Genomic DNA, 26,824 nt, shown 5'->3' on the forward strand with positions numbered 1-26,824 from the left:
CTGTCTGTGCCCGTGGAAGGGAAAGTTTGTTTTTTCATAAATTCAAGTGTACATATTAAACGTCTATGGAAAGGTTTCACCAGAACACGTTTTCCTTTGTAGTCTTGCAGTCCAGTAACTGTCCACAAGTCAGTCGGCCTGCAATAGTGCTCCTCCTTGTTTGGAATCTAGCAAAGGACAGGAGATAACAGTGATTTATGAAACAAGTGAGAATGACAGGGTGCCATAAGGAAAGGAGATGATGATATTCCAGGGGCTGTAGAGTGCTGCAGATGAGGCTCAGGAGAATACTTGCCAAGCATGTAGGAGGCCTGCATTTGATCCCCAGAGCTGCATAAAACTGGATGTGGTCCTGATGCTAGCACCTTGGAGGCAGAGGCAAGACAATCAGGAGTTCAGGAGCATCCTCGGGTGCATAGTAAGTTTGAGGCCAGCCTGGACTAGATGAGCTCCTGTCTCAAAGAATGGGTGAATAAATTAACAAATAGCTTTCGTCATGATGAAAAAAGAGAACTGAATCTCTGGAAATTGTCCTATATATACAGGGACACTGTGGTACTCCCCCACCCCGAGACACACACACACACACACACACACACCACACACACTTGTTGTTTTTTTTTTTTTTTTCTTTTTTAAGAGAGCATGAACAACATATAGCCTTGGGCCAAAAAGAAACATTTTGGAAGAATGTTTCTGGGAATGGTAGCCCTGGGCCCATCTCCCATGTAAACAAGCAAAGGCCATAAATTTCAGTTTCTCTGACTCTTCAAGATGGCATTAAGAAAAAGAAAGAATGTTGTTAATGTTTCATTGCTTACCTTCCCGGATCTAAGTGACCCCATTTTTATGTGTGTTATGAGACTCTCAAAAGTCCTGTGGTTAAACTGTTTGGACATGGGCTGTATAGAATGTTCTTGCCTGAGGTCATTAGCCCTGTTCTCTGAAGTTACCCCGATATGGCCACCTGAAGGTGATTGGAATGAACTTTCGTGGCCCCTTCTTCATTCTCTCCTCTTGATTTTTTTGTTTTAAATATTGCTTATAGGAAATATTGAAAAGCTAGGAAACTCCTATATGATGTAACCATTTCCATGTTCCGCTACCTTCCTGTTCTCACTCAGCATCCCTATGTCTTTGCATAGATGATCCACATGTTGACCATTTTTGTGGAGTGTGTGTGTGTGTGTGTGTGTGTGTGTGTGTGTGTGTGTGTGTGTACAGAATCTTAGATGTAGGTGGCTGAGTTACTCCCTTTTCTTATATTCCAACAAATTATGGTCAGAGACAGGATCCTTCATATTTATTTATAGCTTGTTTCTCCTCTTCCATTCCTCTCTCTATGCCACGTCATTCTCATATATTCAGGGTAGTAATGTTCAATTTTTTTTATGTGCTCCTAAAAAAATATGTGTGACTGTTTCAGACAGACATGAATGATACTGGTCTAGCTACCCCATTCTATCCCTCTTGATGTGAATTTGTGGTTTGTTATTTTTAATTACTAGCTTGGAATCCCAGAGCACTACCCTTTCCCTTACCTTCCGACTCCCCCTGCCTCAGAGGACACAGTGATGAACATCCTCAAGCAGGTTTTTGTGGTAAATATAAAGTGCTTCCCTCCTGGGAGACCTTGTGCATCTGTGAGCTAAATCGCAATTTAGATGCACAACCTGTGGATGCTTGGAGCTGCAGTGACTGAATCAGCTTATGTTTCCGGTAGCAGTTCATGTTTCTTCTGAGACCATCTGATCTCAGAATATCTATCCAGCTCCTCTGACCTGGCAGGTGTGTGTAAAGTGATACCTAGTTTGGACATGCATTTTTTTTCTGCCCAGATAAAACTTGGAGTATCTCTTCTTGGTTAATTCTATTTTACATTCTCTTGTTACTCCATTTTTTTTAGTCCATTGGAATATGTCTCCATGGTTTTTGATATTTAGATTAATACATTACAATGTCTTTATAACAATTAAGTGGGGTCATATGAGACTGGCAGTGGTAGACCATTTTGACCTACAATAACAGAGAAATAATCTGCGAAGGTATCCTAGTTGCTAGTTTGCCTGCCTAGCATGCATAAAGCCCTGGTTCGATCCTCAGCACTGCATAAACCAAGTGTCATGGGACACACCTGTAATCTAGTGTGTGGGAGATGGAGGTGTGAAGATCAGGAGTTCAAAGCCATCCGTGGCTACGTGGAGAGTTCAGTTATAGCCTATGATACTTGAGAACCTGTCTCAAAGTAATAAAACAAGCCAAAAAACCCCAAAAACCAAAAAACACCATAATAAAATCTGAAGTCTACCCTAATCTATTGTTAGAATTATGGCTCTTTTGGCTTTTTAAAAATGTAAATAGTATTTTAAGAAATATGTGTTTACTATTTCTTTATTTTAGCTTATCTTCATAAATTCTTAAAAGACAGAAAACTAAATCAGAGAATGAACATTTTACAGCTATTGCTACATAAATCACATCATTTTCTGAAAGGCTAAAGTCATTTGCATTATGTACCATTTATATGTTTATATAGTGATTATACTGATTTGGCTGCAACCTCATTAGCATTAAATAGTATCATTTAAACTAATATTTTAATAACTGGAAACTTTACCATATTTTTCTTGTATTATTTTATTACAACAAGTATTAATAAGTTATTCTGGTGATCACAGGTATATTGTACTTTGAGTGTGCTCCATTTCTGCCAATAGCCTATTTTCCTACTGGCATCATCTTTGTATCAATTTGATATTGCATTTTCATGTAATGTAGATGTAGTTTGTCTTCAATTCCTGGAAATGAAAGTATTCATCAACATATGATTTATTCTTCAGATGACAATCAAAGCAAAACTCATGATAAAAAAGAGAAGAAGATGGTGGTACAGAAGCCCCATGGTACCATGGAATACACTGTAAGTATGATGGAATAGCCTGGATGACTGTTATCACTGTGTGGTGCAAGCATACCATTTCTCCCTGACTCCCCTCTCCCCTTAACTATTTTCTGCTTGTATACCCATCAAATAATGTAGTTTCCCAAGATCCATTTTAAGTCATTTCCTTTCCCTCCATATTTTCTTCCTGACTACCATGTCTGTCACCCCATTGATTATCAACCTTGCTTAAGATCATCCAGATCATCCAGAAGGCTGTGCAGGTATCCACTCCCCCACCACCACCACCCAGACACTCCATGCACACCCTACTATGACCTAGTTTAATTAGATGACCCTTTTTAATAGAGAAGGAACATTTTCAGTTAATAACACCCTAGGAGCTTTGTTCCTCCAAACAAATAAATAACTTAAATTCTCTCCAGGCTGGCCATGACTACCAATTGTAGGTCTTTATCCCAAATATCTTCTCTAAGATCCAAAGACATCAGTGTCTATTGCTGCTTAAATATCCTTTTATATCTCTATGTTTGCTCCTTCTCCAAGAAGAAATGGCTCCATGATCCAAGTATTTATACAAACCAGGCCCTCATTCTTAGACCTACCTTCCTTGTTCTCCATATCCATTCCTACCTCTTCTCACCATCCAGAAATTCTAGATCAGGTTTCATCCTCTCATTTATCAATAAGTCATTTTAACATTGATCATTGATATGCTTTTTTGAATGTCTATCCTGTGCCTTAATTCTTTGATTCATGAGGAGAAACTAGAACCCCTTTTGTGTTGTATTCTTGGCACATGCCAGGGTATATGTTTCCATATACTTGGAATCTACAGATGAACAATGCTGTGCAAGTGTCCTTTGCTGGAACCTCGCTCTGTGTGCCATGTACCCACCTCTCTCATTGCACTCTGATCTCCTGGAACCTAGAAGCTGTGGTCTGTTTATCGTAGACTTCATACTGTATGAGCACACAATTGTAGTTCTATTTAAATTCACTGCGAAATAGCATTGCTGATACGCTTCTTTGGTTTCTTAGAAGAAATCAAATGTTGTTGCTCTTGCCTGACTGTTTTTCTGATAAATCCTTGTTTTAGATTTGCTGTGTAATGGCCATACAGTCAATGAGCAGCAGTCCTGGAACTCAAAGCCAATATTTTGGTTCTAGGGTCTGGATTCTCAATCTATATCTTGCATTGATCCTAAAGCCTGAAAATCCCTGGGGTCGGATGTGTTTCATAATAGTAAAATAATACACCTCTATTTTGCCAAAGGGAAGTTAGAACTCTATTAGTGCACAGTAAAAGCTGAAGATGAGGGAGCCCAGAAATGAACTGAAGTGAAGATGCCTTTGTGTGCAGTTTCATTAAGTATTGTACATGAGACAGGCAGGGGGTGGGGGTCACACCTAAAATCTCAGCACTTGGGTAACTGAGGCTGAGTGTGGTTACAAATTTGAGGTGGACTTGGGCTACCTACGGATTTTCAGGCTGGAGTGCAACTCTGTCTCAATACAAATCCAAAAAACAACAGCAACATCAAACAACCACACCACAACAAAGAACAACAACAACAAAAAATTGATCATCCTCTTTTTCATGGTACATCTGGATGGAACTATTACTTTTTCAATCACTGCTATCATGAATAAGCTGGTGTTCTTCATTGAAAATGTTTTTGTTTTTCTGTCTTTGTTGTTTTGTTTTGTCTTGGCCTTATATACTATACTGATGCTTGATCATTTGTTTCTTACAGGCCGGAAGCCAGGACACCCTCAACTCCATTGCACTGAAGTTTAACATCACTCCCAATAAATTAGTGGAACTGAATAAACTCTTCACACACACTATTGTTCCAGGCCAGGTAATTATTTTTATGTTGAGTGTTAACTTTAGAAAAAAATTTTTGCTATATTCAATGACTTAGTATTGGTGCCACAAAATGGTCTTCTGAACTATTTGTAAGAACTAAGGCACCTTCATCTCCTTAGATCCAAGAATTCTGAAGGCGTCTTAGTTCTTACAAATAGTTCACAGAGATTTATACTTGGGAAATAATTAACACATTTATCATCACCATCAACTTAGGTAGGAAGTATTTCTTGAGGCATCAAGAGGTGTTTTGAATTAATATAACTTTTTTTCCTGTCAAATATCACACAGAATATTTAATTCTGATTTACAAGTTCAGTATGATCGACTCGTTGGTAAAGCATGGCTACTATTTTATTTTAATTTAGAAAGAAATTTTGTTTTGTTTTGTTTTTAAATCTTAATTTGTACCATAATTGTCCACCCACCAAATAAAAGACATCAAGAAAAATAGTGACTAGAAAACCAACCTACATTGTCTTTCAGGATTTTAATATATTATTTATAAGCATAAACAAACTGACAAATGTATTATCCTGCTTCTTTAGCTTAATACAATAAGCTTTTAGTACTCTTTGTGATTCTATATTCTGTTTGTTTTTTCACTCCAAAAGTACATTCAGCCAATGTATTGAAATGGTTCAGTCATTGAAAGCACATCTCTGAGGCCAAATACAGCCTTATCCACAGAAACACTGGGTTACATGAGCATATGTAGATTCCACTGTTGACTTACTAGTACATGCAGGTACCATTGTTGACTTACTAGCACATGCAGGTTCTATTGTTGACTTACTAGCACATGTAGGTTCTATTATTGACTTACTAGCACATGTAGGTTCTATTGTTGACTTACTAGCACATGCAAGTTCCATTGTTGACTTACTAGCACATGCAGGTTCCGTTGTTGACTTACTAGCACATGCAGGTTCCACTGTTGACTTACTAGCACATGCAGGTTCCACTGTTGACTTACTAGCACATGTAGGTTTTATTGTTGACTTACTAGCACATGTAGGTTCTATTGTTGACTTACTAGCACATGTAGGTTCCACTGTTGACTTACTAGCACATGCAGGTTCTGTTGTTGACTTACTAGCACATGTAGGTTCCATTGTTGACTTACTAGCACATGTAGGTTTTATTGTTGACTTACTAGTACATGTAGGTTCCACTGTTGACTTACTAGCACATGTAGGTTTTATTGTTGACTTACTAGCACATGTAGGTTCTATTGTTGACTTACTAGCACATGTAGGTTCTATTGTTGACTTACTAGTACATGCAGGTTTCATTGTTGACTTACTAGCACATCTTCATGCATCTCTACTTCATCAGGACATCTAATTCTTCCTGAATAGACAATGTTATTTCAAATATAACTATATTTAGGCAATATTGTTACTATACTTTGTATTTATTTTAATGGTAATGTATGAAGATAATAGAGTCACAAATTAGCCACTTAGAATTTAGTATTTTGCTATTGTAGGAAGGGGAAATTAGTACACTTATAGCACCAGGTAATTAAATGGCAAACCAGCATTAAATTTTTCCAGAAATTGATACACTCTTTTCTAAAAAAATAGGCATGTTAATCACTTCATTTTGGACTTGTTTGATAATATGAGGTATTTCTGAGTAATGTATAGCTGACCCATAATGGAGACCCTAGACAGTACTTATTAAATCAAGGCTAAAAATTATATTGAAACTTAGTAAAAATAATTTAGGTTTGCATGTGCTGACACACACCTGTAATCCCAGCATGTTGGAGATAGAGAAAAGAGAATCAGAAGTTCAGGGTTGGGTGGTGGTAGTTCATGCAGGTGGATCTCTGTGAGTTTGAGGCCAGTCTGGTCTACAGAGCTAGTTTTAGGATAGCCAAGGCTGTTACACAGTGGAACCTTGTCTCAGAAAACCATAAAAAAAAAAAAAAAGAAAAAGAAAAAGTTCAGAAGAAGTTCAAAGTCATCCTTAGATACATAGGGAGTTTGAGACCACACTGGGATACATGAGACCCTGTTTAAAATCTAAAAACAAATAAATAACAATAAAAATTAATTTGGGATTTTTTTTAATACTATGTGTATAAACAAAATCAGTGATACAAAATTAAGGTGGTATGCAATACGAATCTAACAACTGTTTTACACACTTATTACATTGCTAAAAAAATATAAAAGCACACTCTGTTTGTATTTAGCCTCTGTTCATTAGCCATTTGACCTGGGCAAGTCACGTCATTTGGGAATTTCAGTTTACTCATCCTTGAAATAGATTGAAGAGCTTAAAACCTTACATGACCTTATACTTTTAAGGATCCGTCTTAGTGTGTAGAGGATATCTCTCATCATAGTAGATTTGATAAATCAAAACCAGTTTGACTTGCTCTATTTCCAGGAAATTTGAGTTAACCCTTCTGGGGCTGATTTGATGATCCCCTTGAGGTAGGGAAGAACTAGGCTAGCTTTGATGGAGGTGTGAGGAGGAATTTCACATTACCTGGGGCTGAGTGAACTCAAATCTTACCTGAGATTTGTTGCTTCAAAAGACAAAAAGCATGATCAAATTAGCTTTTTAAAAGTAGCTAAGGCATACAGTGCTTTTTGGGAGCCCTGAGTTGGACGATTTTGTTACTTGTTCCAAATTTGATGACATGTACAAAGAATATACTTTTACATTCTTTTAAGTGTCCTTCTGTGGATATACATTTAAGATGTTTTCCTACCTAGAAGACTCCTTGGCTGTACATACTTAACTTTTTCTCTAGGTCAAAGGGCCAATTTGCTTTACGATAAAGAACTTCTGGACCTCAAATCTCCATTTATCTTGTACTGGAACAAACACAGGAGGAAAACCTCCGCCCCACCCCCTTGTCCTGGATCAAGGCCCATCCCAGTTTTCACATGCTACTCCAACTGTGTTACCTGATACCATTCCACGGTCTGGGTGCATTTGTTCCTCCAGTGTAGCTACATGAAGTAAATCAGAGCACTATGTCCTAGGACAACACAACTAGAATAAGTTGTAAATGACGTCCATAGAACTCAAAGCCTTGGCCGTTGCCATTAACCCATGCTGAAGTTGTGGTGGAGAGCAGCCCTGTGTATATAGTCACTATATTCACTGCTAGCAAGTCCTGGAGGCTTGCATGAGACACTGTAGGAGAATACTTACACTTCTGAGAAACTGGTTTGTTTTTAATCTTATAGAAACTAGTTTCTGCTTGCCGCTGATATGCCTCTCTGTGATATGCCTCCTTGGCTTATGGAAACTCAGAGCTGGTTTTGGTCAACCTTTACTCAGTGTTTAATAATTGTGTAGTACATGTTTTCAGCAGTATCCAATTTCCAATTGTCATCTTACATCCATTGACTTAGGTTTTTCTCACCTTTATCTTAATATATTTTCTTGTTTTGCCTGAATTTTTTTAAATTTTTTTTTAAATTACACTCATGATATTAATCACATTTGTGGTATTCATAGATTACATTCACAGTACTCATTCAATTATGTATATATAATTTATATATATATTTATATATATATTTAATTTTAAATGTCAAATGTCATTTCTTGAAGGGGGTAGGAGGTCTTAATTACAGGCTTACAGCACAATCGGAGGACCCTGGAGGGCAGAAGTTCGCTACTGATGTTTTACAATCTTGCATCTAAGCTGTTAACGCCCATTATTCAGGATACACAGACAAGGAACTTCCCTTAAACATTCAGGAGGGTGGAACCTGGCAGGGAATTAGCATTGGGAAGATATCAAGGTCAAGGTCCGCAAGCAAGGCAACAGTTACCCAAAACGGGGGCCAGGACCCTGCAGGTCCCCCTTTTATTAAAAAATGAGCTTCTGACTTGGGTTGCGTGGGACGTCAGCAGGTCACCTTACCCGTCATGGAGACGCCTGCCCAGGCCACACAGGTGCTCTGTCTTGGGTTGGTGAGTGCCCCCCAGGCATTACCCGTCTCTGAATACTCATTATCATACCAGCTCAATCATGTGTGAGCTGCATGGTTAATTGCTACCAAAGATCTCAAAGTGGCACTGGGCTTGGAATCTGTGTGTTTGACACAGAAAAGACCAACAGAAGTCCTATCTCACCCATAGCCAGTAGGCTAAAGGCAACTGAGCCATTCCCTTCCTTATTGAGCCATACTGTACATTGGAGACCTTGTAAGATAGTATCCCAAAAGCAACTGGAACTTGAGTTTATAAATTTATAATTTTCAAAGCCAATCAAGATGTATATAATTACTGAATTAAATTTATCATGCCCAATAGAATGAAAGATTAACTAACTGTAGTAGCTACTTTTGTTGCCAGGGTCTCCACTGTGCTAGCTGTAATTATGAAATGGTAATCCCAAAAACAGTAGCAGTGGTGTGCGCCATTGTTATAACAGCAATAGCTTGCCTGATTTTTTTTTCTGAATTCAAATGAGTTTTATTTTTCCTTTCTGTGTATGGGGGTGTGTAAGTACAGATACGCACATAATCAGTATGAGAGAAAATTTTTAGGAGGCAGCTCTCTCCTTCCACTTTGTCCTTTGAGGCAGCATCGTTCTTGCCTCTGGGGCTCTGCTGGGTCCTCAAGACTGGCTGGCTTGGAAGTTTCCTCTTGGTTCTCTGCCACTGCCTCCCATCTTGTTAGGAGTGCTGGATTGTAGATGTAACAGTGCATCTGGCATTTTTTCACGGGTTTCAAAGATGGAACTCAGGTCTTCAGGCTTCCACAACAAACACGGAGCCACCTTGCCAGCCCTGTGAGGTGAGGTTTAAAAAGGAGTGCCAACACTGTTGATCTGAGATCAGTTGCTAAACAATTGTCTTCAAATCCTGTCTACAGCAGTTAAAGGTCATTATTTTAAGGTTATATTTGATTCTGTGCCAAAATGTAGCTGTTTCATTGAGAGAATATTGAATAATGGTATCATAATACCAATTCAGGAGGCAGATTATTTTGCAGCAGAGGTTATTATACACTTGTTAGGGTAGTCTTATTTTCATAGAGATGAAATACACAGAGGAGAGAGAATGTAGGGATTACTATTTTGGTACTGCCTTGTCCCATTCCTTATACAAAGCCCCTGTGACTTTGACACTGGGGACCTGATTGAAAGTCACCAGCCTGGATTTGTCCCTTTTCTCCCAAAAAGGGGTAATATATTTTGTAGTCTGCTATGCTTCTTTTTTCTCTCCTCATATGGGATCAGCATTCATAATGCAGAAATCTAAAATTCAAAATGCTCCAGATTCTGAAACTGAGCCCATTTGGGCATTTTAGATTTGGAGTTTTTAGATTATCAAAGCAGGTAAAAATCTATGCAGGTATATATATATACATATATATATATATATATATGTATATATATAAATTATACATTGATATAATGGATATATTCAATATGATAATGAATAAATATAATAAATGATATGAAAGGTGTATTTATATATATATGTTATAATTATATATGTGATATATATACATATGTAGTTATATAGTTATATATAGTGTTAAGCTTAAGTTGAAGTACTGGCCCCAAGTATTTCAGGTAAGGGATACTCAGCTGTGTTGGTCTCACTCCTGGGAAGTGAGACTAACTTCCCTCCCTCCTTCTCTCCCTCCTTCCCTTCCTCCTTCCTTCCCTCCCTCCTTCCCTCCCTCCTTCCCTCTCTCCTTTCCTCCCTCCTTTCCAGTCCTATTGTTCAGGCTTCACCTGGCCTGCCAAGATGCTCACCTGGCCTGCAATGTCAGTGTTCCATACCCATTGCACCGTGCCCATTTACATTGCTTGGTATGGTTCATGAGTCCTTTAGAAGACCCCATGCTGCTTATAAGTAAATTGGAAGCTGTTGAGTCTTACTGAGGCACTGGATATGATAGGCAGAGGTTTAGTACACGCTAGGGAGTTGCCTTACTTTGGCCCTCACTCAGTCATGCTTTCTTATGCCCAGGTCCTGTTTGTGCCAGATGCCAACTTCCCTTCTAGTACCTTACGGCTCTCATCATCCACTCCTGGTGCTACCGTCTCTCCATCATCATCAGATGCAGAATACGATAAGCTGCCTGTATGTATGCTAGCACTTTGAATGCTTGGGGTCAGTTCTGTCATGATACTTTTTATTCGTGGTAGAAATCAGTACATTGTGTTTTTAAAAGATTACATCTGAACAAGTCCCTAAACTGGTGAGGGTAGTGATGTTGCCATCAGTTGAGAGAGTGCATCCTCTCCTGGCACAGCTGTTTACAAAAGGTCTTAAAGATAAAGTATGCAAAGGTACGATGCTAAATTCCCAATTAAGTGAGTAGATTGTGCTTTTCCCAGGGAATTGGAATCAGTGATCCAATATGAATCCTTTTATCTTAGATATTTTCTAAGACATTTAATGAGAGTTTTATGGGCTCACATACATTTTTCAATCTCAGTTTGATTTGGATCCTTATCAAACTTACCTCTAATCGAGGAAATAGAAGTTTTCAACTCATATTGATGCTTGTAATGTTAGCATTAAAAATTACTTAAGCAGTATCATGATTTTAATTTTCTGATTGTTGGTGTTTACAAAAATAATTCAACTTTTAGAGAAATTCTGAAGAAAGGTATGAATATTCTGTGCTTTGAGTCAAGAACTCATAACAGGTTATAAATAGCAGAGAAACTTTCAAAATCAAAATAATAATTTGTAGTATTTTTGAAGGATATGTGTCATTTTCCATTTTAATGTTCAAGGAAAAGTAGATATAACTTACGGTATAAGGTGTTTTGAAAAGGTGATTTTTTTTTCTTTAACTTGGACATTATTTGCTTTCCTAAGGATGCTGACCTAGCAAGAAAGGCCTTAAAACCCATTGAGAGGGTCTTATCGTCGACTTCTGAAGAAGATGAGCCAGGTGTCGTGAAATTTCTCAAAATGAACTGTCGCTACTTCACAGATGGAAAGGTATCTGTTCTTTGACAGTTTACTAGTCAGAATCTGCAGAAACTAAGCAGGATTGCACATTGCTGGAAGGCAGGCTCCATTAAAATAGTTTACCCACAGTTGAAGTGCAAGATTTGACAGACATTCATTGACTGTCTTGTTGGTTACTTTGCCTTTCCCAGTGAAGGAAATATTTTCATTAAATAGAAATATTTTTTTGTTTTGCTGGTTTGGTTGGTTTTTGTTTTTGTTTTTCTTTTAAATTTTGTTTTGTTTCGGGGGTGGGGAGATTGCAGGGGCAGAGGGCGGATACGAGGGGACAGGGAGATAAGTGGGATTGGGATGAATGATGTAAAGTCCACAAAGAATCAATAAAAGTTAAAAAGAATTTTTTAAAAAGAAATATGATCCCTTGTGATCTTGGATTTACCATTCTCTTTTAGCTCTTGAGCTATCTATACATTGTTAGGGAGACTGTTTGAGTTGGACAGCAAATACTAGTTGGATTTAAATCCTAACTCTACTACTTGCTAGAAATGAAATACGAGGAAGGTATTTGAATATCCTTGTCTCCTTTACTCATCTATAAAATGAGAATGATACTAAAACGTAACTAGTGGGGTGTGGCATTTAAAAGAGATGATTTGTGTAATGACCTTAACCTCTAATGTAGGAGATAGAAGTTTTTATTTTGTGTTGATGTTGGTAATGTTAGCTTTAAAAATTATTTCAGCTGCATCATGTTTTTAGTTTTCTGATTGTTGGTGATAACGAAAGAAACTTTTAGTGAATTTCTAAAGAAAGGTCTATATTAATATTCTGTGCACAGAGTAGAGAATTTACATCAGGCTACAAACAGGAGAGAAACTTTAGAAAAAAAAAATTCCCGAATGACAAAACAATTTGCAAAGATAATTACAAGACTCATCAAAGCTATCAACTGAGTTAGCTGCTAGAAATCTCCCCTACAGTCCCTGGCAGATACTATCTTGCTGATCAGCAGGGTCTCTAATATAATCTGATAAAGCTTCAGACTTGAAGATCTGCAGGCTACTGCCTAATGTCCATAATGCAGCTGTACAAACTGGCGCTGCAAATTTTCCCCATTGCCGTTTATATTGAATTTTGCTGGGGATGAGATTTGTGATCGTGTTAGACAAAAACATTAGGACTAGTCTTCGGCACCGTGGTCTGATCTCTCTTCAGCACCAGACATAAGAGCCACATGTTAAAGACATGATGAAGTCTTGCTGAGTGGAATATAAAGCACTGAGTTCTTGATCGTGAATGGCCCTGGGACAGTCTGTTGTTTTGTTGACAGAGATATCGGGACTCGTGAGACATGAGTGTATGAGGTGTGACCACAACACAGGTATCTGATTGTAGCTATAAGAGCAACAAGGAGCCGTCACACTCGGCTGCCTGCCCAGAACCAGCATTGTGACTCTCCAGCATGTTTTCTTGCCTTCCTAGCAGCTTTCCTGTGACTGTCGTACAGGAGATGGTGGCTCACAAAGTCGGTGGAAGGACAAAGCGTTTGAAGGTTCTGTGGTGGGCAGGGTGTGCTTTTCTGTCCCAAGTGATGTCTTCTGTCTTTCCTTCTGCAGGGTGTGGTTGGAGGTGTCATGATTGTCACTCCCAACAATATCATGTTTGACCCTCATAAGTCCGATCCCTTGGTGATCGAAAATGGGTGTGAAGAGTATGGCCTCATCTGCCCCATGGAAGAGGTGGTCTCCATTGCCCTGTACAACGACATTTCCCACATGAAGATCAAAGATGCTCTGCCATCGTAAGAGCCATTTCTTCTTTTTAGACCAGGAGCTGTTGAGAGTTTTAAATGGGATTTCCAAGGGACGGTATTTGCAGAGGCATCGTAAAAGCAAGGGACTGTGTAGAGGAAAAACCAGAAGGTAGAGATTGGCATTGTGAAGTTGAAAAAAAAAAATAGAAAAGTGGGAAGTGGAGATGATTAAGGAAACTTGCACATCCAAACAGTAAAGGAAAAATTGCTTACCTGAAATCTACCTGGAGAGAGAGAGAGAGACAGAGACAGACAGAGAGACAGAGGAAAGAGAAGGGGGTGGGGAGTGACTGACTGACTAAAACCATCCTCACATTCAGCTTGTGTCTTTTGTGGGGGATATTTAGTGGGTCCAGCTGCCACAGAAAACAGGAAGGGAACAACTGTGGGGATTATTGATCCCCATTAGTTGCCTGACTAAAGGTCTAGAAAAACATTAATTAGCAGCTGAACCAGTTGACACCATTGGATACTTTGCCCCAGCAGTGCCCGGCAGCTGCGGGCACAAAAAGCAGATGGTTAAATTAGTCTCCCTTGGGGAATTGGGAGCTTGGATTGGGGAGAGGAACAAGAAGGGAGAGGTGGGCTAGGTTAGCTGGGAGGCTAATTGGAGTGCAGCTGAATGTATTTGCGGGCCATTCTCCAAGAGAGGGGAGAAATAAAGGACCTTGGATGTTTATGGAAGAAACTTTTGCTTATTAATCAAGGATGTGAAGAGCTGAGTTCTTCAATCTGCAGGACGTCTCAGTCTTTAATCTGCCAAATGAAATTTTGAGTTCTAATGTGAGATGGTTCCCTATCACACTAAGTTATTTGACCCTGAAATCAGTGCATCTTCAGTATTTTCTGGGATGCTGGTATTAGGTAATCCACTTAGTATAGTCTCATTCTTACAGAACACTCAGTCACAACCATAATTTAGCATAGGCTCCTACAGGCTCAATGAATGCTTACTAAATTGAAGAATGAGTTAGAGCTTTTTAAGCCATTTAGTAGAGCCTAACACATGGGCTTGCATTTCCTATTGGAAAAAGCCTGGGCTTTCCTTGTAAATGGTTTCCGTAAAATAACTCCCGGGAGAAGGTCTTTGTTTAAACTCAAAACTGCTTGGGACTTAGTTACTTTATTGACATGATCATTTTCTTTAAAGCTAGAGTGGATAAAGTACTACTTGAAAATCATCTGGCCCTTTTAGAAAGCATACTTAATTCTAAAATGAAAGTATTCATTTTAGAAAGGAGTTTTGCACCTCTGTGAGCCCAGCAACGGTGATACTAATATTGTAGGTAAAGATGGAGGGGCTCTCAACATAGTCCCAGCCATACTAAAATGTGTATTTTTCTTAGTCAAGTGTAGTGGCTCATGCTGTAATCCTAGCCCTTGGGAGGTCCGGGAAGGAGAACTATAAGTTCAAAGCCATTCTGGGTTAGAAAGTAAACAAACAAAGTAACAACAATAAAAGCTGTAACAAACTACCAACCTAACTAAAATGGATAGTGTCTTGGCCATTTATTTTGAACTTGAACACACACTCTTAGCAAATCTTTTAGATAATTCAAATCCCGGTTCTAAGCATCTCTCTTATTAAGGGCCAGACACTGACTATATCTCAGAATAATATGTTTAGGTTGATAAACCAGTTGTTATATTGTTATTGTTTACAAATTTTAAAGTGCTTTAGAAACCTATGCAATATAAGAGCTTCTCAATTTCTCTTTCTGTAGGTCTTTAAACTGTAAGGCGCTGTTACTTCCAGTAATCATGGAAGTTAACTTTTTTAGCTCTTTTACAAGTAATAGGGATTTTTAACTAGGAACATCTGGTTTTAAGGCAAGAAACAAAAAAATTATAGTTCAGAGTCAATTTATAAGAACAGTTACAGGAGCTGAGATGTCACGGAGCCTTTCAGAATTCTGCAGTTGACTTCTACTATTTTATACAAAAGGAAACACTTGACTTCTTAAGGAATGTTAGTCATTGATACTAGTCTTCCCTCTCCTTTGTCCTTTCCTTCATAAATGTCACAAACTTGATTCCATTTTGAAAAGTCTTGCGGGTAACATCTCCATGCTATGAACATGTCTGTGTCTTTCTGGCAGGAGGCACACTCACATGGCTCATCCATCTACCATTCCTTTCAGTTGACTTATATTTTATTTTGTAATCAATCTCTTGTTTTCGTTTTCATCTTTTGAAATCATTTTAGCATAAATTTAAGTTGTAGCATAATTTTTGGTTTGAGTTTTGTTTTTTGTGTGTGTTTTTTTCTTTTCCTCCACTTTGTTTTTGGTTTCATTTTTTAACATTCCATATGCATCCGCCATTTTTGCCCCCACAGTGACCTACCTCAGGATCTTTGTCCTCTGTACAGGCCTGGAGAGTGGGAAGACCTGGCTTCAGAAAAAGATATCAATCCATTCAGTAAGTTCAAGTCGATCAACAAGGAAAAACGACAACAGAGTGGAGAGAAAGCCCTCGCTTTAGATCCCAAATCAATGGGCTCTCCTGAGGAGGCAACAGAATGTACACGGGCGAAGGCCTCAGACAGCTCTGAGTCATGGAAATCAAAGAAACTGGAACCTTCCAGGGAGACAGCCAGTGAGTCTCCCTCCGTGACTCAGCTCAGCAAGGGACCTTCTGACACCCATGCTGCCTTGGAATCTACAGCCAAAGAAAACTGCCTTTTGGGAGAAGATGATGACTTTGTGGACTTGGAGGAACTTTCTTCTCAACCTGGGAGTGGGATGGACAAAGGAGACGCCACAAAGGAAGACCTTTCCTGTGACCCAAAGAAGGGTGAGCCCCGAACTATCCTGTCTGCCAAGGAAACGCAAGAGCGGTCGTCCCTGAACCTCACAGGAATAGAGAGTGATTCGGAACTGAAGGGGGCCCTAGATTTAGAAACCTGTGAGAAGCAAGATAAAGTGCCAGAAGTAGACAAACGGTCTGGATCCCCAGAAAACCAGGTGGAGAGCACGCTGAACATCCACGAAGACCTAGATAAAGTTAAACTCATTGAGTTTTACCTAACTAAAAACAAAGAAGGGCCACCGTTTTCTGAAAATGTACAGAAGTCAGAGCTCACTGACAGCAAAAGTATTGAGCCAGGAGGAATAGACATCACACTTAGTAGCTCTCTTCCCCAGGCAGGTGACTCCTCCCCACCTGAGGGCAACAAAGAGCCAAGTACCATCTGGGTAAAAGAGAGAGAGAGCCTTCCCCTGAAACTGGACCCTAGTGCAGAAGAAAATGTAATTAACAACAAAGAGGCTCTGGAGTCTTTGGAACCATCTCTGGACAAGAGCTGTCAAGGGGCACAAATGGATAATAAATCTGAGATTCAGTTATGGCTGTTAAAGAGAATTCAGGTACCCATTGAAGGTAAGCTGCTGTTGGTTTTGTGGTGTGTGTGTGTGTGTGTGTGTGTGTGTGTGTGTGTGTGTGTGTGTGTGATGTGTGAATGTACGTATGCATGTTTCCATGTTTGTGGATACATGTATGTCTGTCTGGCATACACACAGGCACATGGAAACCCTATGTTGTCTTTCATGGTGGTTCACTTTATTTACTGAGGCTGAGTGTCTTACTGAGCCCAGAGGTAGTCTAGCTAACCATCTTGCTCAAGGATCTCCCATTCATGCCTCCCTAGTGCTGAGGTCATAGGCAGGCCCACATGCTCGCCTGGCTTTTATGCTGGCTCTGGGAATCTGAACTTGAGTCCTCATCCTGCACTGTAGGTAATTTATACACTGAGCCATCCCCAGCCTCCTGCTCTGTTTTGGGACTTTTTTTGGTTATTGTTCTTGTGGTTGTTTAATGCCTTTGTATTCTATTGTATAATTGCTTTTGTAAAATATGCACCTATAGTAACTGTAGAATAGTTATTTGAGAGCAGTGTATTCATAATAGAACATACCTTTGCTGACAGTATTAATGATTGGGATAAAAATTTGTAAAACATAGTATTTATTTAGAACTTGAACTAAAAACAGATTTCTATTTCAGAAGTATTTGACTCTTTCAAATAATTTTTTTAACATTGAATGCCTAAATCTAAGAAGTTGAAGCTGTGTTTGACAAAGAGAGGGGGAGGCAGGGGAAGTGTCTCACTGTGTTCCCTTGGTAGAACTTGCTATGGAGACCAGGGATAACCTGGAACTCACAGAGATCCACCTGCCTCTGCGTGCCACCACGCTCAGCCGAAAATGCTTTTGATAGATATTAGTTCTTTTATTCTTCTTTTATTTTTCTTTATTAAGAAATTTTCTACTCATTCCACATACTATCCACAGATTCCCCCTCTCCTCCCTCCTTCCACCCTCCAGCCTTCTTTCCCAAGCTACCCCGCAGTCCCACATCCCCCACATCGAGATCTCCCATTGCAGAGTCAGCAGAGCCCGGCACACTGAGCCTAGGCAGGTCCAAGCTCCTTCCCACTGCACCAAGGCTGTGCAAGGTGTCATACCGCAGGCACCGGGTTCCATAAGCCTGCCCATAGACCAGGGACAGATCCCGATGCCCCTGCCTGGGTGCCCCCCAAACAGTTTGAGCCAAACAACCATCTTCCATATCCAGAGAGCCTAGTCCAGTCCCATGGGGGAGATTTCAGTTCTAAACCATGTAGCATTATAGTGGAATGAGGTCTTACTGCTGTTCACTAACATGTGTGCTTATGAAGTGTTATAGTTCTACAGTATTTGTTCCTGTGGTGGGTTTTATGCTCACTTTTAGTATGTAGCATGCCCTATGATACACACCAACCTGAAGCATGCAAACATGTTGTCCTTCTATATGCCAAAGGAAGTCCGGTGGTTCATTAGGTCTAATATGATGTTGCTGAATCAGGCTTCCCCCCGTTGCCAACCCCTCTTTGTAGGCTGAGAGGTTTTACTGTTGCCAATATGGTCAGGAATGAGGAATGCTGTTTCATGTGTGATGCAGATATACTGCCCTCCAAAGAAGAAAAGAGCAAGACCCCGCCCATGTTTCTGTGCATCAAAGTGGGAAAGCCCATGAGGAAATCCTTTGCCAGTCACACCACCGCCATGGTCCAGCAGTACGGCAAGAGAAGGAAGCAGCCAGAGTATTGGTTTGCTGTTCCCCGCGAGAGGTGAGCAGGGGCGGGGGCAGTGTCCACCACCAGCATTCCAGTTGCCTGTGGGTCGGTCATCTCCGAAATACCGATTTTAGTCTTGAATAAGAGCTTTTTCTTAATTATAGGGTTTTTCCCCCCACTTCTAGAAGGCTACACACCGGTTTTCTTCTGAACGGTCATTTTGACACAACATAGATGAGGTCGTTGTAGGTACAATATGCTGATCCGCTCTCATGACTTCCTGCCAAGTTGATTTTCAAATGAGGGAAGAAAGAGGTCGATAACTCTCAAATATCAGAAACTGGAAATGCCCTTCTGGTGGGAATCGAGGAGTGGGTGGAGCTCATCCAATCTCTTGAAGTGCAGTAAAGAGACAGGATTGATGGTCTTCTTTACAGTGCTTCAGTGTGTGAGGGCTGAAGATTCTAGGGCCCTCGGAAGGGACTGCTGCAACTCAGCAGCATGAGAAATATGGCATGAGGTCTCCAGGGTAGATAGTGGGTTACATGCCTTCCAGGACATTTGGGTTCTTATTTGTTGGGGGGGTGGGGGCGTGGCTTATTCTTAAACTCATAGTAATTGTATGGATTTATGAGTATGATAGTTATACACATGTATACAGTCTATGATGGTCAAACCAGGGTAATTAGCACATCCATCACCTCAGACACCTATCATTTCTTTTTGGAGGGAGCATTTGCTAATCCTCTCTTTAGCCGCTTTTAGATGCAGAATATATTATTATAATATATTATATTGTTCCCGCTGTGCTGTAGAACTCTGGAACTTACTCCTTTTATCTAACTGATTTTGTACTCATTAACTAAGCTCTCCCTGTAGCGCACACCTGCCCAGACAAGTGAGTGTGCATGCTGTGTTTCCTCGACTGGCTTGCTTCGCTTAACTCCTTAGGCACATACATGTTGCTGCAGATCACAGGCCTCCATTGACTTTATGACTGAGTGGTATTCTTCAGTGCCTGTGCAACCTTACATCTGTCCATTCACCTGTTGTTGGACACTTAGGTCGATGCCACATCCTGACTGTTAACAAATCAGTTCTACGGTGAATGTGAAAGTGCAGGCAGAGCTTTGTATCCACATTACCACCAAAGAGGAGATTTTATTGGTTTGGAGACAGACAATCATAACATAGGAATTCTTCAGCAGTGTACTAATAATGATATGTCTGTAGAATATAAAATAGGAGTTTTAAAAGAAAATCAGAAATCATTCTTTGATTTTTGGATGTGCGATAGAACAAAAAGACTTCTAGAGAGTAAATACTTACAAAGAACTTTACTAATTTTTACTCTGAAACCCACACACCTCCCTTTTTCAGACTGGTCCCCAGGCATCATCTAGATAGGTGTTTGGTGAGTAAATAGAGAGAACTTCCTCATTGACCTTCTGATAACACGAAGACTCACAAAGCCAAATGAAATCCCAAGCAAGACCACGCTTTCTAGATGATGATTGCCCAGGGTGGTAATTCTCATCAGGAGAATTGCTTCATTTTAATAAATTATAGCTTAATGTGAAAATAATAGGATTTTAATGAATGCATTTGCTAATAAAACCCCCCTTTCTCTTAGGAACAAACCCACATTAACATGGGCAATCAACGTAGTTTGTTCTGTATTTATGTAATATACTCCTTCACCGTGCATGCAACCCCTAGGATTTCATGGAAGTTTTGAAGTAGGACTATGGGGAAGGAGCATATGCATCTCATGCAGTTATTTTAAAGTGGGTCAGTAGAAGAAATGTAAACTCTGAAGCTCCATAATAACCTGGACTTCCTAGAAGCAGAATATTGAAAATGGATCCATCTCTGGAAAGATTTGGCCACTTCATGATTTTATAGCTTGGGAAGAAACAGCACTGAAATTTTCAGCCATAATGTGGGTTGTGTAGACTTCATTGTGGGTCAGGGAGGGATATTAAACTTACGTATATTGTTCTCTCTGAGAGAATGTGTTATTTATAATATTTGGAGATTGAGTTTCTTTCAGAATGGAACTGTGTGTACGAAGAACTCTTGTAGAATAATTTAGCAATCCCGCATGTGTAATTATTTTTCCTGTCATTCCTTAACACAGAAAACAGTTTTGATGCTGAAACAATACTTTCCTTGGATCTTTTGTGCAAGTGGTTTGCAGGCTTCTTAGTGCAGGTCATTTGTTGAGTTCCATCACACCGTATTTTATAGTGCCCCGGCTTGTAGATGTAACCAACAGTCTCATTAAATAAGAAACACAGAACCAATGTAAAAGAGAAAGCCGAGAGGTCAGAGCTCAGAGCTAAAATCTCACCCTTCCTCCTGCGGTGTCCCAGCTTCCCAAAAGAGAGCTATATCCTGTCTGTCTGTCTTTTTATAGTATTTTGTTCTGCCTTCTCATTGGTTGTAAACCCAAACACATGACTGCCTCGTCACTGTCTGTATGTACAGCCCCCCAGGTCTTAAAGGCATATGTCTCCAATGCTGGCTGTATCCCTGAACACACAGAGATCTATGGGATTAAAGGCGTGTGCCACCACCGCCACACTCTTGCTATGGCTCTAATAGCTCTGACCCCCGGGTAACTTTATTTATTAACATACAATCAAAATCACATTTCAGTACAATTAGAATACCACCACACCGGCTTACTTGTCTTTGGGTAGCGAATAATTTTCTTTCTTGAACTCATTATTAATTAACCAAATATTTTCTCAGAGACAGGTTGCTTTTTTTAATTATGATAGCTTTTGGGGATAAATATTAGGGAATTTCCTCACAATTATTCCATTGTGTATTGCCATGCATCATGGGCCCTAAATAAATTCACCTTTTAGATTAAGAAAGGACAGATGATGGAGTGGTCCTGTAGTTAAGTCTCACCCAGAATTCCAAGTGCACGGTATGAAAAGGAGGTTTGTGTTAATGATAGTTTGTGGAATTATTCAACTTAAGGTCATCAGAAGATCTTAATGAGAAGCTAAGGAGTGCCATGCAGTGGCTTCTCATTCTGATGATAGTTTCTGGATTCCTTCACTACCTCAGAAGGAACATTTCCACACACCTTCAGATAGATAGATAGATAGATAGATAGATAGATAGATAGATAGATAGATAGATGAGATAAAAACGAACTACTGGGGCTTCATAGAGCCTCTTTGTTTTGGTTAACACACCCCCTGCCCCAATCCTCATCCCTGCTTCAACCTTTAGTTCCCCATGTCTGCCCCCCCTGTCTTTCATATCTCGGTTGTTTTACCATCCCCTCTTATATATTATTTGGATTATGAGTTTGTAGCTTCCCAAGTAGCTTTTTCATATGCACTTCATTTCGGTTAAGCCTCCCCCGGCCTCTTGCTTCCCTGTCTACATCATTCCACTATCTGTGTAAGTTCTTCTGTCCCAAGTATCCCCCTTCTTTTCTTTAATTTAACTTGTATTCTATTATCCCGCCTCCCTAAATGTATCCACCCACTAACGGTGGTCTGTTCCTAATTTCCTCATATACTACCCAGTTAAACAGGCAAAAAAACAAACAAACAAAAAAACACCCCAAAAACAACAACAAAAACAAACAAACAAACAAACAAAAAACTTGAGGCTAGTATGCACAGAAGGTAGAGAATGTGTGGCATTTGTGTTATGGGGGTCATTCTCATTCAAACCATGACAGACATCCACAGCATTTAACACCACTCCCTACCACCCATGTTTCTTTGATTCTTTTGCTTTCTTATGACTTTGCATCCATGAAACAGCATAGCACCAAGTATGTGGTCCATATCCAAAGAATTAGTTATATCAGTGCATGAGGAGCTGAGCTTACGGTCAAATAGATAAACTTGATCATATTTAGTTGTCCTTATAACTAAAATACTTAGACTCATAATATGTAGAAAGTACAAAAACAAAAAGAAACTTGTTTTTCCTAGTTATTTCACAGAGCTAGCTCTAATGTATATTTACCTGTATAGCTTGAGTCTTTTCTGTGTATACTGTCTTAATCACTATGTAGGCCACACATGTATATTATTATATAAACCACATTTATTTATTAGAATCTCTCCCCCACTAAAATTCTGTCTGCATGCTTTGGGTGAGCTTTGTATTAGTTTTATAATAATAAAGAAAATCGGTTCTCCTATTCAACTCACTTTACAGTAGGAAGATGCCCAAGTCCTAATGACCCGTATGGAGACTAAGCAAAATGTCCCTCATAGCATATTTCTTAGAAGAGCAAAGGACGAATTAAAGGAACACAAGCTGACCTAGTTTTCTAGCATGCAATCTTTAACCACAGTTAAGAAAAAAATTTTCTGGTCAGAAATCACCTTGCTATTAATGGAATCAGGGCTAAGTTGGAATATTTAATGAGTGCCAACAAACACCCTTGTTTTGAACACTTATTAAAGTCTACTCTCTGGAACAACTTTGGAACTCCTCAGCCTAACCAGATGTATGTTAGAATAAAAAAATCATTTGATTTGTAAAGTACTGCATATCACGTAATCTTTTCTTTTCCTTTTATTTTTTATTTATTATTTATTTAAGTGCAGGAGATTGAATCTGCAGCCTTGCCCTCTACCACTAGCACCTCTGGGCCTGCACTATGATCTTGTAATGTTTTAAGGTAGGAATGTTGCTAGGAAAGAAAAGAAAATCAAAAGAATTCCTAGCTAAGCCCAGCGTCTTCCTGTTTAGTACTAATTTAGGAACAGGGCTGGATAGGTACATGATTATTAGTCATTCATGTAAATATTTTCACTGCTCCTAAAAAGTGACTGTAGAAAGCCTTGAAGGGATGCTGCTTACTCTTCATTTTTTTTTTTTTTACTCATGTCTTTACCTTTTGTTTCATTCACTTAAATGTCCAGAAATTTGTCACCTTCCAGAACTGCCTTCCAGTAACTTCGGTAAACACCTTTGCTTGAGCTATGCCTTGTGTGAGTCAATGTCTTGAGTTAACCATTGACTCTGCCACCACCTGGTGCTCTTGAGAAATGACCCTCTTCCTAAGCCTATGCTGCCGAGTGGAGGCTGTGCTTTCCTGTGGAGGAGCAAGGGCCAGCACTTCCGGGACAAGCTTGAGGTCTGATTCCAAGCACTCCAATTGATCTCCACCAATGGGTGCTGCACACAGTGTTCGGAGGGACCAAGGAATCACAGAGGTCGCTGGATCTTATCCACAGCTTCACCTCCTGGGATTTTAGTTACTTGTGGTCAACTGTGGTCTGAAAATACTCTATGGTACAATATGATATTAAGATACACCTATGTACACAACACATACATAAACACACACACACAGAGAGACAGAGACAGACAGACAGACAGAGAGTCAGAGAGAAAGACAAATAGCATTCATACATCTTTTTATCTTTATCACTATTGTGTCTTGCTGTACCTACTTTAGAACTTGAAATTAAACTTTACTGTAGGTTTATGTATATAGTAAAAAAAAAGTAGATAGATAAATAGATAGATAGATGATAGATAGATAGATAGATAGATAGATAGATAGATAGATAGATAGATAGATAGATAGATAGATATTTCAGGAGTTGGACAACCTCTGGGGTCTTACAGATGAGGAGGTTTTCTTTTTAAATGCCCGAGGGACTGGGTTGTGGGGCTTGGGGCAGGCAGGGACTGAACCCTCTCAGAGCTGTGTGGACATGTGGACCTGCTATTGCTTTATCTTTTCCTTTTTATCCAAACAAACTGCAGTCCAGATTATGTATGCCAGATCTCCCAGTTTTTAAATATTAACTAATGTTTAATATAAAAAGTAAGCAGGCCCAAAAGAACGCATCTGCTACTGAATCCAGCCAATGGGATGCCAGCCCAAGGCCTGGAAGATTGATGTTGGTATAAACTTGGGTTTTCATTTAGTTTCAAGTTACCCATTTGATAACTACAACTATTGTTTTGAATAGTGATTCTCAAAAGACCTTGCTTAATATTTTTGGTGAGCCACAGCAATGAAATGTAGTTTTTCAACTAGATTTATACAATGTTAACAATTAAAAATTTTATATCTTCGGGGTATAAAACATTTCACATTTGTATGCACTGTGAAATACGTACCACAGCCACGCCAATGAACATCTCCGTCATCTTTCATAGTAAGCATTTTCTCCCCTCCCTCCTTCATGTCTGCCTTCATTTCTATATGACAAGAGCACTTATTAGCAGATTTCAAGTGCAATCGTCTCCTTCATCGCGGTCTCATTTTCTAATGTTTGTTACCTGTGATCAGCTACAGTCCTGAAATATTAAATGGAAATCTCTGGAAGGAAGTATTCTTAAGTCTTAAATCGCATGGTACTTAGATCAGCAATAAAATCTGGTGCCATCATAATCCATTCTACCTGGGAACTGAATCACCACTTTGGCTACTCTGTAGATACTGTATCTATTAGCAGCACCTCCAATCTCCCCTAGTAATCTAGATTATAAAGTGGGCTGTGGGATTATCCCAGTGCTTGGGCTCATTGTTTTCCAATGCTGTGACACATTGCCTGTCACATATCTCAGTTCATCTCATGATGTAAATGTTGAGTCACCCCACGTGATCACAAGGAAAAAATGCAAGCATGTACAATAAGACATTTTGATATGGGATACCACACTCAGAAATTTTATTACAGTACATTATGATAGCTCTATGATCTTGTATTAATCTCTCACTGGACATAACTTATAAAGTAAACTTTATCATAGTTAAATTGTCATAATAAAGAGGTTCTGCATATAGGATTTGGTACCATCCAATTTCAGTTGTACACTAACAGTCTGAAAGCAGCCCCCCATGGGTAAGAAAAGACCACTGCTAGATGGCCTGAGAGGAGTGTGTCATAGGCATTTCCACCATGTACCCTAGGCCACGCCTAGGGTCTGGCCTTGGAAATCTTTTGCCTGGATCCTCATGTGGCTATGGCAACAAAGCCTTGTTTGAACTTGGTCCCATCTCTCCTCTGGTCTTTGCTACTTGACAAGGCAAGGTTTCTAGACTCCAGATCTGTCCCTGCCTCTTCCTTACTAATAATGTAGGTGTGCCCTGGATGGCAAAATCTCAAGTTCTAGCTGTTCACACAGATCCTCCCCTCCTAGGTGCATACCATCTGCCCTGCTGTTTATCCTGGCGGTCCTTAAGAGACTTAAATCACTGTGCCTTCCTTTTTGATTATCATTTAGGCTGTGATAATATCAGTGAAATGAGAAGTATAAATGCTAGTTGTATTTCTAACTAATACCTTCTGAAGTATGTAACTGTTCAAATGTATTCTGTGCACGCTGTGAAGTGATTAAGGTCACCCTGCCATACTTTAGAAAACAGTGGCCTTAAGGTATTATCTAATCCTGGCAGCCTGTGCCCGGGACTCTGACTCAGTCACTCAGCCCTTCATTCAGGAAGCAGACAGGCCCTGCTCTGTCATTGCTCCTGTAAGGTTTCTTCCCTTGTCACTTGAGTTCCTGTTCAAAGGTCCCATCTCAAGCCTCTGGCTTACGTGCATCTTGGTGCTGTGTTCAGAGGGATTTTCCTTCAAAGGTGTGATACATCTCTCAATGGCTGATTTCCTTAGAAATTGTTAGCTATAGCCACGTTCTTATTCACAAGTACCAAGAAATGTGTTTAGTGACTACATTGCAAATAGAGTTCTCTTCTGATAAACGTTCAGAAAACCTTTAGAAATAAACCCAATGAGTCTAGGGACCACCCCTAGATGGGCTGAGAGGAGTATATAGTGGGCATTTCCACATGTACATTGCCACGCCTAGGGTCTGGCCTTGGAAATCTTTTGCCTGGAGCTCAGATGTAGCTATGGCAACAAAGCCTTGTTTCAACTTGGTCCCATCTTCTCTGGTCTTTGCTACTTGACAAAACAATGTTTCTAAGACTCCAGATCTGTCCCTGCCTTCAGGTAAAATTTGAACAAGTTTGCATTTCCTAGAGGAAGATTGATCTTTTTTTGGTCCTTTAATTGAAAACATGTTTTTTCATACAATGCATTCTGGTTACCATTTTCCTCCCCCCAACTCCTCCCAGATCCTCCCCACTTCCCACCCATCTAAATCCACGCCCCTTCTTTTTCTCTCTCATCAGAATACAAACAGGCATCTAAAATAATAATAATAACAATAATGATAAATAAGATAAGGTAAAATAAGAACAAACAAACTAAAATAGTTCAAAACAAACAGAAAAAAGAGCCAA

The 26,824-nt window shown here is 39.6% G+C and overlaps 1 protein-coding gene across 6 annotated transcripts in view; it reads left to right on the forward strand.

Annotated features, from left to right (window-relative positions):
* Ncoa7 (nuclear receptor coactivator 7) overlaps positions 1-26,824 on the forward strand; it is a 156,090-nt gene that overhangs the window by 89,622 nt on the left and 39,644 nt on the right. For 3 of the 6 annotated variants that reach the window (XM_015999739.3, XM_006981252.4, XM_076552539.1), the window contains exons 4-10: positions 2,841-2,920; positions 4,660-4,767; positions 10,742-10,855; positions 11,603-11,728; positions 13,315-13,499; positions 15,850-16,892; positions 18,453-18,621. In XM_015999739.3, the coding sequence (XP_015855225.3) occupies positions 2,841-2,920; positions 4,660-4,767; positions 10,742-10,855; positions 11,603-11,728; positions 13,315-13,499; positions 15,850-16,892; positions 18,453-18,621 (1,825 nt within the window). The remainder of the gene's footprint in view (positions 1-2,840; positions 2,921-4,659; positions 4,768-10,741; positions 10,856-11,602; positions 11,729-13,314; positions 13,500-15,849; positions 16,893-18,452; positions 18,622-26,824) is intronic. The other 3 variants (XM_076552540.1, XM_015999740.3, XM_076552541.1) reach the window with 1 other exon arrangement.

Source organism: Peromyscus maniculatus, chromosome 16 (genome assembly GCF_049852395.1).
Source record: "Peromyscus maniculatus bairdii isolate BWxNUB_F1_BW_parent chromosome 16, HU_Pman_BW_mat_3.1, whole genome shotgun sequence".
Lineage (NCBI taxonomy): Eukaryota > Metazoa > Chordata > Mammalia > Rodentia > Cricetidae > Peromyscus > Peromyscus maniculatus.